Below are 18085 nucleotides of genomic sequence, written 5' to 3' on the forward strand. Positions count from 1 at the left end.
ATGTACTTACCCCAGAACCTCTTGAATACCTCCACCACCACCACTCTGTAAAAAAGAAACTTGCCCTGCACTTCTCCTTTGAACAGAACCCCTCTCACTTTAAATGCATGTCCTGTGGGTATCAGTTATTTCAACCCTGGGAAACAGATACCCCCTGTCCACTCTATCTATTCCTCTCATAATCTTATAAACCTCTATCTGGTCTCTGCTCAGCCTTCACCATTGCAGAGAAAGCAACACAAGTTTATCCACCCTCCCCTTATAGCACATTCTCTTTAATCTAGGCAGCATCGTGACCATGGCTACCGTCAATGTGAAGAGGAAGTTTATCCAGGGCCATACCAAGTTGCCTTTCCACTCCAAGTGTGTGACACCTTCAACGCCCCTAGAGTGCAGGCGCAACACATTAGGACCAGAACAGGAAACTCGGTATGGCCCTGGATAGACTTGCTCTTCACATTGAAGGCAGTCACAGTCAGATCCACCAGTGTTGTCTGACCGCAGCCTCCTTTTGAACATCCTGTCTCCTACAGGAGGACCTAAAGGCAGAAAAAGAGGTGAAGAAGTTGAATATTATGTGCTGATCCCAGAAAACATCAAGGAACTAAAGAGAGATTACACAGGTTGTGGAACTGTGAAACACCTCTTTGGCTCTCCAATTCAATGGTGTAAAGCAACCGAAGAAGGCAATATAGTTCATCCTCAAGGGTGTACAGAAAGCAAGGCAAAGACAGATGGAATTGCACAAACCCTAGCCAGAAACAGCAACTTCATTTATGGTAGTCGAGGGAGGTAGATGTGAGACAGGAATACTGAGAGGTGACAAGCCAGCTAGGTGTGCTCTTTGCCTCTGAATCCTTCAAGATCATCTTCAGAGTCCAGATCTACATTGTGGAACAGGATGGGATGTGATCAACCTATTTCTTCTGTTGGGTTCACAGTAGGAGCTGTGATCTACAGCTTTAGAAAGATGGATCAGCAGCATCTTCACAGAGACACATCAAGGATCTGCAGATCCCTTTATGCTGGTGTGTATAACAGAAAGACCACAGACTCAGCCATTCAAAATTTCATGCCCCCTATCATGGAGATGCTAGATGATAGTAAGCAAGAGTGCGGATCAGCCACTATCCCTGTAGGAGCTGACTGTCTCCATCCCTTCCCTAGATATGAAAATAAATCCCAGAAGGGATTAATTGTATTTGGCTCTATGGGACTGGATAGGCATGGACTTGTTGGAAGTGCAGGATGTTAAACTCCACAAGCGATAGCATCAGCACCCTTATCAACAAGCAGATGGAGGAAAGGAGGGACATCAGGAACTGGAGACATATTTTACTGTTGAACATGGATTGTAAGATTCTATCCAAAGCCTTCACCAACGAGGTCACGTCTGCTCTAACAGCCTTGTGCTACCCACGATCACTTTTGCTTATATTCAGGACAGAGGGGTGAATGCCTGTCTGATCACTTTGGACCAGGAGGAGGTTTCCTGCAGAATATCACACATGTACAATACATGATGGACATGCTTTGGGAGAGGGATTCAGAAATTGGGTCCAACTGCTCTAACACAGATATCCGTAGCGCAGTGCAAATTAATGGGTGGGAAACTCAGTTTCCTCATCAAGTCTGGAGTTAGACAGGGTTGCGGTCTCTCCCATCTTGTTTGAATGCCTCGTATAATCCTTTGCTGAATCTAATAGGAAGGATGGAAACATAAGGTGGGTGACATTGATATTTTTTATACATCACAAATAAAGACTATTTTAGAAATGTTTTTAAAAAGCTAACATTTACCAATTTAGGTAATTTCCGCAGGCAACTTTTGTACATATTGTAAAGTGTATGGTCATGCACTTTGGTGGAAGAAATAAATGGGCAGACTATTATTTAGATGGGGAGAGAACTCAAAATGCAGAGATGCAAAGAGACTTGAGAGTCCTTGTGCAAGATACGCTAGCGGTTAACCTGCAGGTTGAGTTGGTTGTGAAGAAGGCGAATGCAATGTTGGCATTCATTTCTAGAGGTATAGAATATAAGAGCCGGGATGTGAATTTGAAACTCTATAAGGCATTCGTGAGACCATACTTAGTATTGTGTTTGGTTTTGGACTCCTTATTTTAGAAAGGATATACTGACATTGGAGAGAGGTCAGATAATATTCACGAGAATGATTCCAGGAATGAGAGGGCCACTGCATGAGAAATATCTGGCAGCTGTGGGGATGAACTCTCTGGAGTTCAGGGGAATGAGGGAGGATCTCATAGAAACATTCCAAATGTTAAAAAGCCTAGAAACATAGAGAACCTATAGCACAATACAGGCCCTTTGGCTCACAAAGCTGTGCCGAACATGTCCTTACCTTAGAACTACCTGGGCTTACCCATAGCCCTCTATTTTCCTATTTTATTTTATTTATTTTATTTTATTTTTCTCAGCTCCAAAGCCTGAACGGATTAGATATGGCAACGTTATTTCCCATGGTAGGGGTTTCTAGGACAAGAGGGTATGACTTCAGGATTGAAGGACTGAGATGCAGAGAAATTACTTTAGTCAGAGGGTGGTAAATCTGTGGAATTTGTTGCCATGAGCAGCTGTGGAGGCCAAGTCATTGGGTGTATTTAAGGCAGAGACAGATAGGTTCTTGATTAGCCAGGGCATGGGGTGAAAGCAGGGGAGTGGGGATGACTGCAAGAATTGGATCAGCCCATGATTGAATGGTGAAGCAGACTTGGTGGGCCAAATGGCCTACTTCTGCTCCTACATCTTATGGTCTTATATACAGTAGAGGCTTAAGGATTTCTCCAGATTTTGTGCATTAATTTTGGTAACAGGTCAGTAAGTCCATAAAGAGTTAAATAGAACCAGTCACTCAGCATGGTAACAGATCATTCATCCCATGCCGATGCCGACCAGTGATCACCCATCTGTGTTAATCCCATCTTGTAGCACTTGACCCATAACCTTCCATGCTTAGATGACTCTAGTGCTCCTCTGGACACCTTTTAAATATTGTCGGTGAATCTGCTTCCACCGCTGTCCCCAGCAGCGACTTTCCAAACAATTATTAATCCTGACCCTCAGAACATTTTCCAATAACATCCTTGATGTTAGGCTTACAGATCTGAAACTGCCTAGCTTTTTCCTACTGCCCTTCTGGAAAAGACCAACAACATTTTCCACCATCTATTCATCTGGTATCTCACTTTTGGCAAGTGAAGTTTGAAAATTCTCATCCAGACCCACGGCAATCTAATGCTTCTTATAAGCAGCCTCAGATAAATTTCATCCTGACCTGGAGATTTACCTACTTTTCAGCCTGCTAAAGCTTTCAGCATCTCCCCTAATGATGGGAATTGAGATAAACCAAGCAATTTCCTCATACCTTGTCCGACATTACAAACACTAGATTGTGTGTAAGCATTTATGATGTTAATGATTCAGGTATTTCTTTTTTTTATTTAAAAAGAGTTCATTTAATATCACAATCATCCCAGAGATCAAAATTCCTGCTCTTCTCTCCGTGGCATCTTTCAGATTGATAGAGCTGAGTATCTAGCATTGGTCAGATTGTTACATTGAAATACAGGGCCAGATCAAACAGCCTGTCATTTACTTTTGATAGCCACAAAAACCAAGTAAATTTGATCCCTCAGTGCTGTAGCCATTCCCTAAGGTATGAAGCACTCTGAAGCACTTCTAAGTTTACTTAAACCACCTTAAATTAAGAAAAAGTACAGCTGATAGCGGAGTACTACATATATCTGAGAAAAGTATCTCATATAGCAGAGGGAAAAACACATACTTCACCCAGCTCAGGACAGTAGTGCATGGGTACAATGCTGCGTCGAGTTGCTAAAGTCAGGCCTCCTTAGGGCACCTTCCAGTCCTCGGCCCCAGACTAATGATGCTGACAAGTGGTTGGTTTGCAAGGTGATGCGTTCATTCTGCCCCTAAGGGAGGGCCTCTGTATTAATGTAGAGCTTTGTAGTGCTTAATGCTATCCTAAAAGCTCATTCTCCATTTGAAGTGGAGATAGGTCAGAGATTCCTGGGGGGTCAGTGGGAATCTTGCACACGTTCTTGAAATTTGCTCCTCTGTCCATCTGGCTCAGAATAGAGCATGTTTCAGGAGTCAGGTACGAGGCATGCAAATGATGTGGCCTTCCTAGCAGAGGCAACTGACAATGAGGGCCTCAGTGCGAGTGCTGTTGGAGCGAGAGAGGACATTGAGGCTAGTTCTCATATCCTTCCAGTCAATTTGGTAGGTTTTATGGACATAGAGTTACTGATATTTTTTACCATTGCCTTGAGATGCTTGCTCAAGATAGTGCAGGTTCCTTAAGTAATCTTTTCCCCATTAACCACTGATAAGATGGTGGCGCACTTGGATGCAGCAGCTTCTATGGGGTCAAACCAAGGTGTTATTGTCTTTTTTAATTTTTTTTATATAATTGCAAGATCCTGCTGCACATTAAGAACTCAAAGTACTGCAAGTTTACCTCATCAGTGAGTTGTTTGTTGGTGGAGAAACTGGACTTAGTACGGACTGTGCTGCTGCCTGCAACAGAGTGGCATCGGTTGTGACACCAAGCAAAGCTATCGGACGATTGATGCTAATGAGAAAGATAAGAAAGACAATGGAGAAACATTCAAAATGCTAATAAGAGAGGAGAGAGAGATTAACGGGAAAGAAACACAATTCAGAACATTGACAGACCGGTTGCTTTGAACCTGAACTGTTTGAAGTTTGAAGGACAGGTGATACCCCAGCAGGGGGATAAAAAGAGCAGGTTTGCTAAGGCATGCAACACACCACAAGACCACAAGACCCTGGAAAGAGAAGTGTACCCCGACAAGTGGTGGGAGTTTGGAGGTCCGGTTCGCGGGAACCGACCAGAGGCTCACAGGGTGTAAAGGTACGATTAGTGGGAACCTGGGTTGTGTGTCCATCCTTGCCTGGGTGCCGGGTTCACCACAGAAGAATGGTCGTACACGGAATGGAGGGGTCACAGTCGGTGACCACAGCGGGGATTAGAAGACATAAAAGGGTCTGCCCGAAACCAACTGCGAAGACATCAAAGGTCTGCCTGAACCAAATTGCATCTCTCTGTCTCTCCCCAACGGTACAACAACAGCGATTACTTCGAACAGCACTAAACTGAACTCTGCTTCACTTAAGACTGATCATTTTAGCCCTAGACTGCGATAGAGCTTGGTTGATTCCTATTACCCTATTTCTGTGTATATGTGTGTATTATCATTGCTAACCTGTTACATTGATATCCTTACGATTAGGGTACTGTATTACTTATGTCTTTAATAAAACTTTATTAGTTCCTAGTAATCACAGACTCCAACGAGCGTTCCATTTCTGCTGGTTTGGCAACCCAGTTACGGGGTACGTAACACGGTGCACAAAGGAGATGTGCAGCCTGACAGTGTGTGATCATCTTAGCTGCTTTTCTTATGATTGCAGGACCCTGTTGGACATTGGCGATGTGGGAAGTTGCAGGTCCAACTCATTGGTTTAGTAGTGAATGCCCAGGGGGAGGCCTCAGTCAGGTGTTCCATCAGACTGCCAGAGTCAGTGCTGCTCTCCAGCGTTTACTCAGCAGAAGACAAGCTATATTGTATTCGACTGAGGACTGCTGCAACATTCAAGGATTTGGACTGGATTTTACTGTTAGCTCACATGTACCTTGTGGTGTGTATGATTGTTGGTACTGTTTTTTTGCACCTTGGTCCCAGAGTAACACTGTTTCATTTGGATGTATTCATACATGGTTGAACAACACTTACATTGAAAGATAATTAAGCTTGAACTTGAACTAAAGACTGTGTTAGTGTACCAAAGTCCTCACTGGTGTCTGCTTGTGGCAAAGGGTGACTAGGTTCAGTTGTGTAGCCAGAGCCAGATGTTGGTAAGGTGCCAGGTTTGCAGAGGACTGGAACGGGGCTCCAAATGCTGCTGGGTGAGGTGAAGAAAGCATCGGGCAAAAGCTCTGCTGAAAAGTACTAGAAGGCATTAACAACCATGGATTCTCACTGGACAAGAGTGAATGTTGCTAGTAATCGACAATTTAACAGTGCATTCATATGACATGACATTCTGATTCAAATTCCACACTGCAGAACCAACATCGCCAAATCTATATTTTTAAAATATTTCTCTGTAATATCTTTACACTCAGAACTACAATATTTGGCTAACTGTATGCAATGTAACTAAACTTATTTTTGCATTTACTTTCATCAATTTCACAAATCAGATTAGAAAAATAATACGTACATGACATTTGCATTCAAGAACATTTGGCAAGGAATCAAAAGATTGAGTTAGTCAATTTAAGTTGTTTGTTATCTGAAGTTTATTGGAAAATGAAGGAGACATTATAACAGGCATTACAAAGATACACTGTACTATAGATACGCCGCATTGATGCTCTTGTTATCACACTCAATTCCCTTTTGTACCCAGTTTCTTCAAAATTCCTTGCAGATCATTGGTATGTGTGGTTTTTGTCATCTGATCTGCCATAACCGATCTCCACAGAGCATTTTGTTTTACACCTCACTCTTTCTAATCCGGCTCTGCTTTGAAAACTGTAAGCCCTCCAGCTCTGAATTAGAATTGTTGACCCAAAATGTTCACTGGTTTCTTTTGCCAGAGCTAATGCATCACTGCCTGAATTCTTCCAGCATTTCTGTTTTTGTTACTGTACTGTAGATTTTGTCTGCCTCCATCTTCCAAAATGACGAGAGATACAACAATATGCATCCATTAGAAAAACTAACATTTTTTTGGTTCAGCACAATGTTTATGTATATTTAATATTACCAGATACTGGCGTAACACTGAAATAGTTATGAATCTAAATTATAATTTGCTGGAGATTTTCACAAAATCAAAAGTGGATTAATTCGCTAGCAGTTAATCCAATTGATGCTTAAGCTGTTACAATATCTATATGCTGACAAATCGCAAAGTTTTAGAACAAGAAAGGAGCAAATTCATATGCATTTATATTTTACATATGTAAAACTGCCTATTTTTGGTTAAAATCTGTGTCTACACAGATATGTGACAGATGCACTTACATTTAAAAAAAAATTATAACAAGTCACTGATAATGTAAACAGTAATACAATATGCTATCTTCACAATATAAACAGCATAGGAAAATATTGACAAATATATGGATCTTGCTGATAAGTAGGCTTTGAAGCATTTAGACATTCAATGTGACTAACCAAGAAAAAAATAGCTTGTGATACAGATACAGGTAGGATTAGGAAGACTTCATACATTTGCATATTGCAAACAAGAAAGATGGTTATATGAAATACTGGCAAAGCTTACAGTTACATTTATTATCATTCATAAAAATACAATTCTCTAAAGGGAATGCCAGATTTAATTGATCCATCCTCATTGTACATCTCTTCATTTTTGTATAATACTGAAGAATCAGACTTTCTACACTTAAGGATAATGTACCTTAGATCTACAATTTAAATATAACAAACACCTGGGAGGATAATAAACAACCATAATTATATGTAGAGATCAAACTGCAATTATTGCTTGTGCTTAATTGATCTGTGGCAGGATTTTTTTTTAAATACCAGAACGTTGAAAGGATTTGCTGTGAAAGGCTAAATGATTAATGCTTGGGGCTAAAACTGAGTTGGTAAAACTTGGAGGACAATGCAGATATGTTGGAAAGCGAGGGAATGAGTTTTCTGTATACCCAGAAATTAGTCATAGCCAGCGACATAATTGGCTTGGTTTTGCACGGGCCAGCATAGAACAGTGAACATATGACCCATTATATCTTTAGATCTAGATTTTGCATATATATGCATATATTACGTACATGCTGTTGGTTGTTGGTTTTGAGGGATCTGTTTGAGGTTTGACAATGAAGTCAAAATAACTATGGAAGAATTTAAACTCATTCCAAATGTGGGCAAAACTATGACAAGGGTAACTTGTTATGCAACCGCAGTTTTTTTTTAAGTTAGAACAAAGAAGAAATCAAAATCTCTGGAAACATCATTTACGTTGATCTAAACTACAGTAATGTAAAATGTCCAAAACTGTAGGGATACCAGTTTCAAAGAAGCAAATGAGTAGGCTGATACGGGGATACTGATTTGAATAGAAAAGAATTTTCAAAGTAAACTACAGAAGTTGTATAAATAATGGCTATTAATTAGTAAAAGCACAGATGTAACAGATCATATATTTATATGAGAGATAACTTATTTGAAGTGGCCCTTGGGTTATGGCAGTGGAGATAAAAGATCTGTTAGAAGCAACAGATGCATATACACAAGAATGAGTAGAATGGTCAGATGGATTTCTGTATCTTTAAGTGCTTTGTCTAAGTTAAAACTGCCTCTAAAAGAGTGAATCCAACTTAATTAATTAATTAATTGAGATACAGCGTGGAATTGGCCCTTCCAGCCCTTCGAGCCACACCGCCCAGCAATCTCCCAATTTAATCCTGACCTAATCATAGTTGGTTAGATGGACAAAGAATTTACATCTATATAATAGCAATATACCCAAACAGCATCTAATTACAATGACCAATTAACCTACCAAGTGGTGCATCTTTGGGAGGAAACCGGAGCACCCAGAGGACACCAATGCCGTCACTTGCAGACCTGGCTAATACTAAGTAGTTGAATTTATGTGCTGATGATCTACTTTCTTGCCAAAAGTTCTAATAATAACCTAATTCAGAGCTGAATCAGAGTCACTGGTGAAATAGGACCTTGTGCTTTCCACAAACAGAACAGGAGTCTACGCAACGCCTTGTAGCTTTCCTGCTCAGAGAAAATAGCAAGAAAATGTCCCTACCAATATCTTGTATTGCTCAATCACCTGCTCTCACCTTCCAACCAGCTACCACTTCCTACAGATTTTAAGCCAGGGACCAATGAGGTCTGTGCGAGTGAGGCTTAGAAGTTAAAAGTGTTCAGGTCTCATTTATGCTGCCTGCTTTTCCATGCATCCATGATCGATGACCAGGATTAACATAAAGGTTTTAGCATCACAAACGAAATATCACAAAGGGCAAATAATCAGTCTGGTAAGACATTCAAACAAGAAAAATAAATCTTATAAACACTTGTAAAGTTGGTCAGATGGATAAAGAATTTACATCTATACACATTCCTTTATCAGAAATTCTGAAATCCAGAAAGCTCCGAAAACCGAAGTTTATTTCGCCAACAACTGACGTCACTCAGGTGTGACGTGGCAGCACTGACAGAGGCTGCCAGACGTCAGTTGTGACTCAGCGCTCATACTGGTTACACGTGTATTTGCTGTTCGCTGATATTTTGTGTTCACTGTTGACTTTGTGTTTAATTTCACTGTTAAAATGTCAAAAAGAGCTGCAGATACCCCTATGGATAACACTGAGAAAAAGAGAAGGAATCATCTGTCATTATCAATAACGCAGAAAGTGGAGTTATTGCAGAAGCTTGATCGTGGTGTGTCTGTGTGGAGTCTGACTGAAGAATATAGTGTTGGAACTACCACTGTATATGATTTAAATAAACATAAAGACAAGTTACTGATGTTTTATGGTGACAGTGACATTCTACATTTATCCCAATGTCATTTATCATGTGTTTAATTCGGTTCGTTTGAAGCTGTATATTTTTATGTTTTATTGAATGTTTTGTTGGAAATAATTTTTTTTCTTGTCATTATTCTGTAAACATTACAGTATAACAACTATTTACATAGCATTTACATTGTATTAGGTATTATAAGTAATCTAGAGATGATTTAAAGTATACAGAAGGATGTGCGTAGGTTTGGTGCGCCGCTGGGTCCTAAAGTCCACCACACTGAGACAGGTTAAATAAGGGACTTGAGCATACGTGTTTTTTGGTATCATGGGGGGGGGGTGGAGTCTGAAATCCGAAAAATTCTGAATTCCGAAAAATGTAACTGGCCCCAAGGATTTCAGATAAGGGATTGTGGACCTGTAATAGCAATATACCCAAACAACATCTAATTTGAATGTTTAGAATAAAATTTAGTCTTAGCAGTAAAGTTTAGGCAGCATATAATCCAGTTATTACATCTTCCTCCTAGGTGAAATAATGAAGTAATTACAAAGAAGTTTCTTTGTATCAAATTACTTGTACTATTTTTAACACACTACTGAAAAATAAACATATAAAAATACACTCTTCTAAGACTGGGTAAACATAATAGTACAAAGGGAATATACAAGGTTTTTACAATGTGCAGGTTATTCTTCCCAATAAAAAATGAGTTTTGTGGTACTCCTAGGCATCCATCCCTCTCATTGCTGCAAGAAATATATTTGAAGTTTAAGCATGTTAGTTATCATTAAATGCAGTTTAAAAAATAAAGTGAAATCCGTATGTAAAAACAATAGATGAAACAAATTAAGTTCATCTACTCATTGAAAAAAACCCTTTGCAATCAGGATCCTCAAAGTTCACTGGTGTTTCTAATTTTAATCTTTTTGTTAAAGAGTGGAATTAAAAGCAGAGAGGCAGCTGCATAGAACACATTGTGTGTTAACATTAATTGTCAGCAACATTCCTGTGTTATTTTTCCACAACTTAAAAGAGAAAGAACATAAGAGGAATTAAATTCTAATCTGGATCTGGAAGGATTTATCGAACAGTATGGAAAACAAATGCATTTTGGCACTTCACTGGCACTCTGTGTCTTCAATCCAAATGTGCAAATATTTAGTTCCTTCATGTCAGCATCTGCTGTCCAGAGGATCAAGAGAGAACACAGTGCCTTCTAGAGTTAGTCCCATTTTGAACCCCTCCTAGAAAGTGGAAAAGAAGAGGTTAAAATTACAGCAATTATAGCTGTGCTTTTAACAGCCTGTTAGATTCAAAATCAAGAACTCAATTTTGTACAATGATTCGAAGTTTAAATTTGAAATCTACCTTATCAATACAATAAGCTGTGGACTATTCAACTTCAAGCAACAGTATAATGATTGTAAGATGATAACAATTTAAACTAAATATCATTAGCAAAAAAAAAGAAACGACTCACATTTTTAGAACATCAATTATTTTAGCCACAAGTACAGCAGACTTTTACACATAATAAATGTAATAATATAATTCAAGTGAAAAGTCAGCACCTTGAAACCTTGGGCCAAATTATATTGGTCCTATTTCACACCTCACATTCATTACTTGCAGAGAGCCCACAATTCAAAAAGTTGAAAGTAGATTTATTATCAATGTATATATATGTCACCATATACAACCTTAGGATTCAATTTCTTGTGGGTACAGTATATTCAAATCCATAATAGAATGAACACCATAATAGAATCAATGAAAGACCACATCAAATTAGGCATTTAACCATTGTGCAAAAAAAAATAAACTGTGCAAATACAAAAAGAAAGAAATAATAATTTCTTATGCACTTAATGGCAATGTGACTCCCAACATCTAACCAATACAACTGTTGTACAGCCCAGCAGCCCACAGTGGCAGGACTAGGCTGCAGGTTGCAGAATCCAAGGTACATATGAACTGTCTTAATTCCAGATTTAGAGGCAGGCGAAAACATTTTAATGGAAATTAATTAAAAGTTGAATATTAACATAAGAGATTCAGGGAATGATGCAATGCTAGTGAAGGTCAGTAATGTTGTTCAAATGAAAGGATACTTCAGTTATGTGAATTCAACTGTTCATTATGGAATCAGCTCTAGCTGTGGAGTAGAGCAAATGCACTACTATTCAACTTCGCAAGGGCAGTATGGAAGCAGAAAGCCCAGAATGTGCTGACATGTATACTATGAATATAATATGCAAAATAGCCACCTTAAAATGAATTTTATTTATGGCTTGTAGGAAATGTGAAACTTCTGGATTTATATACAAGTATAAACAGGGACTATGTGTCAGAATCTGTTAAATATGAAAACATGAAAACTAGCTCCTCATTTATATATGTTTCTGAACATGAACATTAGTAAATTGCTTGTTTTTTTTTGTTATGGGTGCCCAAATTCCAAGAATCATTGTGATTTTTATAACTTGGTTTGTTTTGTTATCTTACTTCAAGACTCTCAAAATCCTACATCAATATTTTTAAAAAATATGAATTAACAACCCTTTTTTTCCCTTTTTACAATTGTTTAAAATCAAATTTGATCATTTTAACTGAGATACAAGAGATGGAAAATGCCAGAATCTGGTGCAACAAGCTGGAGAAACTCAGCAGGTTGAGCAGCATCTGTGGGGTGAAAGGAACCGTCGATACTTTGGGTCAGATTCTTGCATCAGAACTGAGAGTGGAAAGGGGCGATAGGCATCTACTGACCCAGACACCCCTTTCAGGGATGAGGCGAAGATGTACATACATTTATTTCTCTTCTGCATTCAGTGCTCCTGGTGTGGCCACCCTTATGCTGACAATACCAAGCACAGATTAGGTGACCAGTTTGTAGAACATGTGCTCTGCAATGGCCTCAAGCTCCCAGCTGCAGGCCTTTTTCAATTCCCCCTCCCATTCCCACATCCATCCTCTGTCCATCCTCAGCCTTCTCCACTGCCAAGGTGAGACCCAACACAAACCAGAGGAACACCTCAATTTGCACTTGGGTAGTATACAATGCAAAGATATAAACATCGAATTTTCCAATTTCATGTAACCTTCAGTCCCAGTGCCCCCAGCTTCTGGCTCTCTCTCCTCTCTCCTTCTGCCCCTTCTCCAGTCCCCTTACTTTTGTCACCTTTCCCACAGTCCCCTCCAGCTCCATGCCCACTCATTTTTGTCCCCTTGCTAGTTCCAGCCACCCACTACCCATACATTTCACCCACCAGCTCACCTCCTCCCCTCCCTCACCTGGTCCTGGTACCATCTACATTTCACCTTTCCCAATAATAGTTCCCATTATGAACTTTCTTACTTATCAGGTTCCAGCACTGATTGCCTTTGCTCATCAAGCTCCAGCAGCAGTCTCCACTTTCATTCTCCCCCCACCACCTCTGAGTTCCATGTTCCTCTTGTTTTTGCTTGCGTCCCTCTATCATACTCCTGTCTCTATCTCCCAAATCCACCCCTCCCCTTCCAAGCCTAGTAGCCTAGTTCTATCTGAACATCACCCAACCCCACCCCTGTCCCTCAGTTCATCAAATGCTTCTGTTTCACCATTCTCCTCTCTGCTCTTTACTGGCTACCTTAACTCTCCAATCAGTTCTGATGCAGGGGTTTGATCCAAAATGTGGAGAGTTCCTTTCTCCTTAGAGATGCTGCTTTTCCTGTTGAGTTCCTTCAGCTGATGGTCTGTGGACCATTATAATTGATTCTGTTCACAATGAGGAAGAAGATACACAAGGGATGATACTTCTGCAAGATTTCATTATTAAAAACATCAATAACTTGTGAACGCAGACTGCCCTCGACTCCCACATCAATTTCTTCGGCAGTTGAACGGGGCATGACTGCGCAAGCGCGTGCAAGTCAGACCGTGAGGCAGCAGAAGTGTTTAAAAGCGAGAAGATTAACAGAGCGGGCGATGTTGTAGTGGGTGATGGAGTAGAGGCAGACAGAGTAGAAAGCCTTTGGCTCCTGAGGCTCCGGCGAGCAGAGGCTGAGGAAGAGTTTAGGTAAGGCTGGGTAAGTTCCTTTAATAAATCTAATTACCTTAAGAGTAGGTAATGGAGGCACCAGTTAGGGCAGTTGAGTGCTCCGTTTGCAGTATGTGGGAAGTCAGGGCGAGCACAATCGTCCGTGATGACTACACCTGTAAAAGGTGCATCCAGCTGACGAACCGAGTTACGGAACTGGAGCTGGAGCTGGATGAACTTCAGATCGTTCCGGAGGCAGAGGCAGAAATAAACAGGAGTTACAGGGAGACAGTCACCCCTCAGAGTCAGGAGATAGGTAGCTGGATGACTGTCAGGAGAGGGAAGGGGAGTAGACAGAATGAGCAGAGCACCCCTGCGACCTTTCCCACCAATAATAAGTACATTGCTTTGGATACCGTTGGTGGGGATGACCTACCAGGGACAAGTTGCAGTGGTTGCGTCTCTGGCACTGAGACGGGACCCTCAGCTCAGAAGGGAAGGAGGGAAAAGAGGAGAGCAGTAGTGATAGGGGATTCGATAGTAAGAGGGACAGATAAGAGGTTCTGTGGAAGAGATTGAGAATCCCGTAAGGTCTGTTGCCTCCCTGGTGCCAAGATCTGCAATATCTCAGATCGAGTTCTCAGTACTCTCAAGAGGGAGGGTGAGCAGCTGGATGTCGTGGTCCATGTAGGGACAAATGACGTGGGTAGGAAGAGTGAGGAGGCCCTGAAAGGTGAGTTTAGGGAGTTATGCTCCAAGTTAAAGGATAGGACCTTCAGGATAGCAACCTCAGGACTGCTACCAGTCCCATGTGCAGGCGGGTTTAGAAGTAGTAAGATAGCGCAGATCAACACGTGGCTGAAGACATGGTGCAGGAGGGAGGGCTTCAGATTTATAGATAATTGGGCAGTTTTCCAGGGAAGGTGGGACCTGTTCCGGCGGGATGGTTTACACTTGAACTAGAGGGGAACAAATATTCTTGCAGATAGGTTTGCTAGAAAGGCTCCAGTGGATTTAAACTAGATACAAGTAGGGAGGGGAACCAGAGTGTAGGAACAGGTGTAGGGGAGAAGGAAGAAAAAGAAAATAGTAAAGTTGTTTGCACCATTAGTGATAAACAGAGAGTAAGGGGTGGAAAATTTCTTAAATGCACTTATTTTAATGCTAGGAGCATTATAAGAAAGGTGGATGAGCTTAAAGCATGGATTGATAGCTGGAAGTATGATGTGGTAGCTATTAGTGAAACATGGTTACAGGAGGGGTGTGATTGGCAACTAAATTTCCTGGATTTCATTGCTTCAGGTGTGATAGAATCGGAGGGACAAGAGGGGGAGGTTTTGCATTGCTTGTCAGAGGAAATATTACAGCGGTGCTCTGGCAGGATAGATTAGAGGGCTCGTCTAGGGAGGCTATTTGGGTGGAATTGAGGAATGGAAAAGGTGCAGTAACACTTATAGGGGTGTATTATAGACCACCAAATGGGGGGCAAGAATTGGAGGAGCAAATTTGTAAGGAGATAGCAGATATTTGTAGTAAGTACAAGAACTTGATTTTCCAAACATACTGTAAAAGGGCTGGATGGTTTGGAGTTTGTAAAATGTGTGCAGGATAGTTTTTTGCAGCAATACATAGAGATACCAACTAGAGAAGGGGCAGTGTTGGATCTCCTGTTAGGAAATGAGATAGGTCAGGTGACAGAGGTATGTGTTGGGGAGCACTTTGGGTCCAGTGATCACAATGCCACTAGTTTCAATATAATTATGGAGAAGGATAGGTCTGGACCCAGGGTTGAGATTTTTGATTGGAGAAAGGCTAACTTTAAGGATATGCGAAAGGATTTAGAAGGATTGGATTAGGACAATTTGTTTTATGGGAAGGATGTAATAGAGAAATAGAGGTCATTTAAAGGTGAACTTTTGAGGGTTCCTGTTAGGTTGAAAGGAAAGGTTAAAAGTTTGAGAGAGCCATGGTTTTAAGGGATATTGGAAACTTGGTTTGGAAAAAGAGAGACATCTACAATAAATATAGGCAGCGTGGAGTAAATAAGGTGCTCGAGGAATATAAAGGATGTAAAAAGAATCTTAAGAAAAAAATTAGAAAAGCTAAAAGAAGATATGAGGTTGCTCAGGCAAGTAAGGTGAAAATAAATCCAAAGGGTTTCTACAGTTATATTAATAGCAAAAGGATAGTGAGGGATAAAATTGGTCGTTGGAGAATCAGAGTGGACAGCTATGTGTGGAGCCAAAGGAGGTGGGGGAGATTCTGAACAATTTCTTTTCTTCGGTATTCACTAAGGAGAGGCATATTGAATTGTGTAAGGTAAGGGAAACAGGTAGGGAAGTTATGGAAACTATGATGATTAAAGAAGAGTAAGTACTGGCGCTGTTAAGGAATATAAGAGTAGATAAGTCTCCGGGTCCTGACAGGATATTCCCTAGGACCTTGAGTGAAGTTAGTGTGGAAAAAGCAGGGGCTCTGACAGAAATATTTCAAATATCATTAGAAACGGGGATGGTGCCGGAAGATTGGCGCATTGCTCATGTTGTTTATATTGTTTAAAAAGGGTTCTAAGAGTAAACCTAGCAATTATCGGCCTGTGAGTTTGACGTCAGTGGTGGGTAAATTGATGGAAAGTACTCTTAGAGATGGTATATATAATTATCTGATAGTCAGGGTCTGATTAGGAACAGTCAATGTGGATTTGTGCGTGGAAGGTCATGTTTGACAAATCTTATTGAATTTTTTGAAGAGGTTACTAGGAAAGTTGACGAGGGTAAAGTGGTGGATGTTGCCTATATGGACTTAGAACATAGAACATAGAATAGTACAGCACAGTACAGGCCCTTCGGCCCACAATGTTGTGCCGACCCTCAAACCCTGCCTCCCATATAAGCCCCCAACTTAAATTCCTCCATATACCTGTCTAGTAGTCTCTTAAACTTCACTAGTGTATCTGCCTCCACCACTGACTCAGGCAGTGCATTCCATGCACCAACCACTCTCTGAGTAAAAAACCTTCCTCTAATATCCCCCTTGAACTTCCCACCCCTTACCTTAAAGCCATGTCCTCTTGTATTGAGCAGTGGTACCCTGGGGAAGAGGCACTGCCTATCCACTCTATCTATTCCTCTTATTATCTTGTACACCTCTATCATGTCTCCTCTCATCCTCCTTATCTCCAAAGAATAAAGCCCTAGCTCCCTTAATCTCTGATCATAATGCATACTTTCTAAACCAGGCAGCATCCTGGTAAATCTCCTCTGTACCCTTTCCAATGCTTCCACATCCTTCCTATAGTGAGGTGACCAGAACTGGACACAGTACTCCAAGTGTGGCCTAACCAGAGTTTTATAGAGCGGCATCATTACATCGCGACTCTTAAACTCTATCCCTCGACTTATGAAAGCTAACACCCCATAAGCTTTCTTAACTACCCTATCCACCTGTGAGGCAACTTTCAGGGATCTGTGGACATGGACCCTGAGATCCCTCTGCTCCTCCACACTACCAAGTATCCTGCCATTTACTTTGTACTCTGTCTTGGAGTTTGTCCTTCCAAAGTGTACCACCTCACACTTCTCCGGGTTGAACTCCATCTGCCACTTCTCAGCCCACTTCTGCATCCTATCGATGTCTCTCTGCAATCTTTGACAATCCTCTACACTATCTACAACACCACCAACCTTTGTGTCGTCTGCAAACTTGCCAACCCACCCTTCTACCCCCACATCCAGGTCGTTAATAAAAATCACGAAAAGTAGAGGTCCCAGAACCGATCCTTGTGGGACACCACTAGTCACAATCCTCCAATCTGAATGTACTCCCTCCACCACGACCCTCTGCCTTCTGCAGGCAAGCCAATTCTGAATCCACCTGGCCAAATTTCCCTGGATCCCATGCCTTCTAACTTTCTGAATAAGCCTACCATGTGGAACCTTGTCAAATGTCTTACTAAAATCCATATAGATCACATCCACTGCACTACACTCATCTATATGCCTGGTCACCTCCTCAAAGAACTCTATCAGGCTTGTTGGACACAATCTGCCCTTCACAAAGCCATGCTGACTGTCCCTGATCAGACCATGATTCTCTAAATATCTACAGATCCTATCTCTAAGAATCTTTTCCAACAGCTTTCCCACCACAGACGTAAGGCTCAGTGGTCTATAATTACCCGGACTATCCCTACTACCTTTTTTGAACAAGGGGACAACATTCGCCTCCCTCCAATCCTCCGGTACCATTCCCGTGGACAACGAGGATATAAAGATCCTAGCCAGAGGCTCAGCGAACTTTTCTCTCGCCTTGTGGAGCAGCCTGGGGAATATTCCATCAGGTCCCGGGGACTTTTCTGTCTTAATGTATTTTAACAACTCCAACACCTCCTCTCCCTTAACATCAACATGCTCCAAAACATCAACCTCACTCATATTGTCCTCACCATCATCAAGTTCCCTCTCATTG

The 18085-nt window shown here is 41.1% G+C and overlaps 1 protein-coding gene across 13 annotated transcripts in view; it reads right to left on the minus strand.

The window, feature by feature from the left end:
* Positions 1 to 6341: 6341 nt before the first annotated feature.
* LOC134348516 (PTB domain-containing engulfment adapter protein 1-like) overlaps positions 6342 to 18085 on the minus strand; it is a 436378-nt gene continuing 424634 nt past the window's right edge. For all 13 annotated transcript variants that reach the window (XM_063052010.1, XM_063052016.1, XM_063052011.1 and 10 more), the window contains one exon: positions 6342 to 10843. In XM_063052010.1, coding sequence (XP_062908080.1) covers positions 10772 to 10843 — 72 coding nt within the window. In that variant the 3' untranslated portion in view covers positions 6342 to 10771. The remainder of the gene's footprint in view (positions 10844 to 18085) is intronic.

Source organism: Mobula hypostoma, chromosome 6, assembly GCF_963921235.1.
Source record: "Mobula hypostoma chromosome 6, sMobHyp1.1, whole genome shotgun sequence".
NCBI classification, from domain to species: domain Eukaryota; kingdom Metazoa; phylum Chordata; class Chondrichthyes; order Myliobatiformes; family Myliobatidae; genus Mobula; species Mobula hypostoma.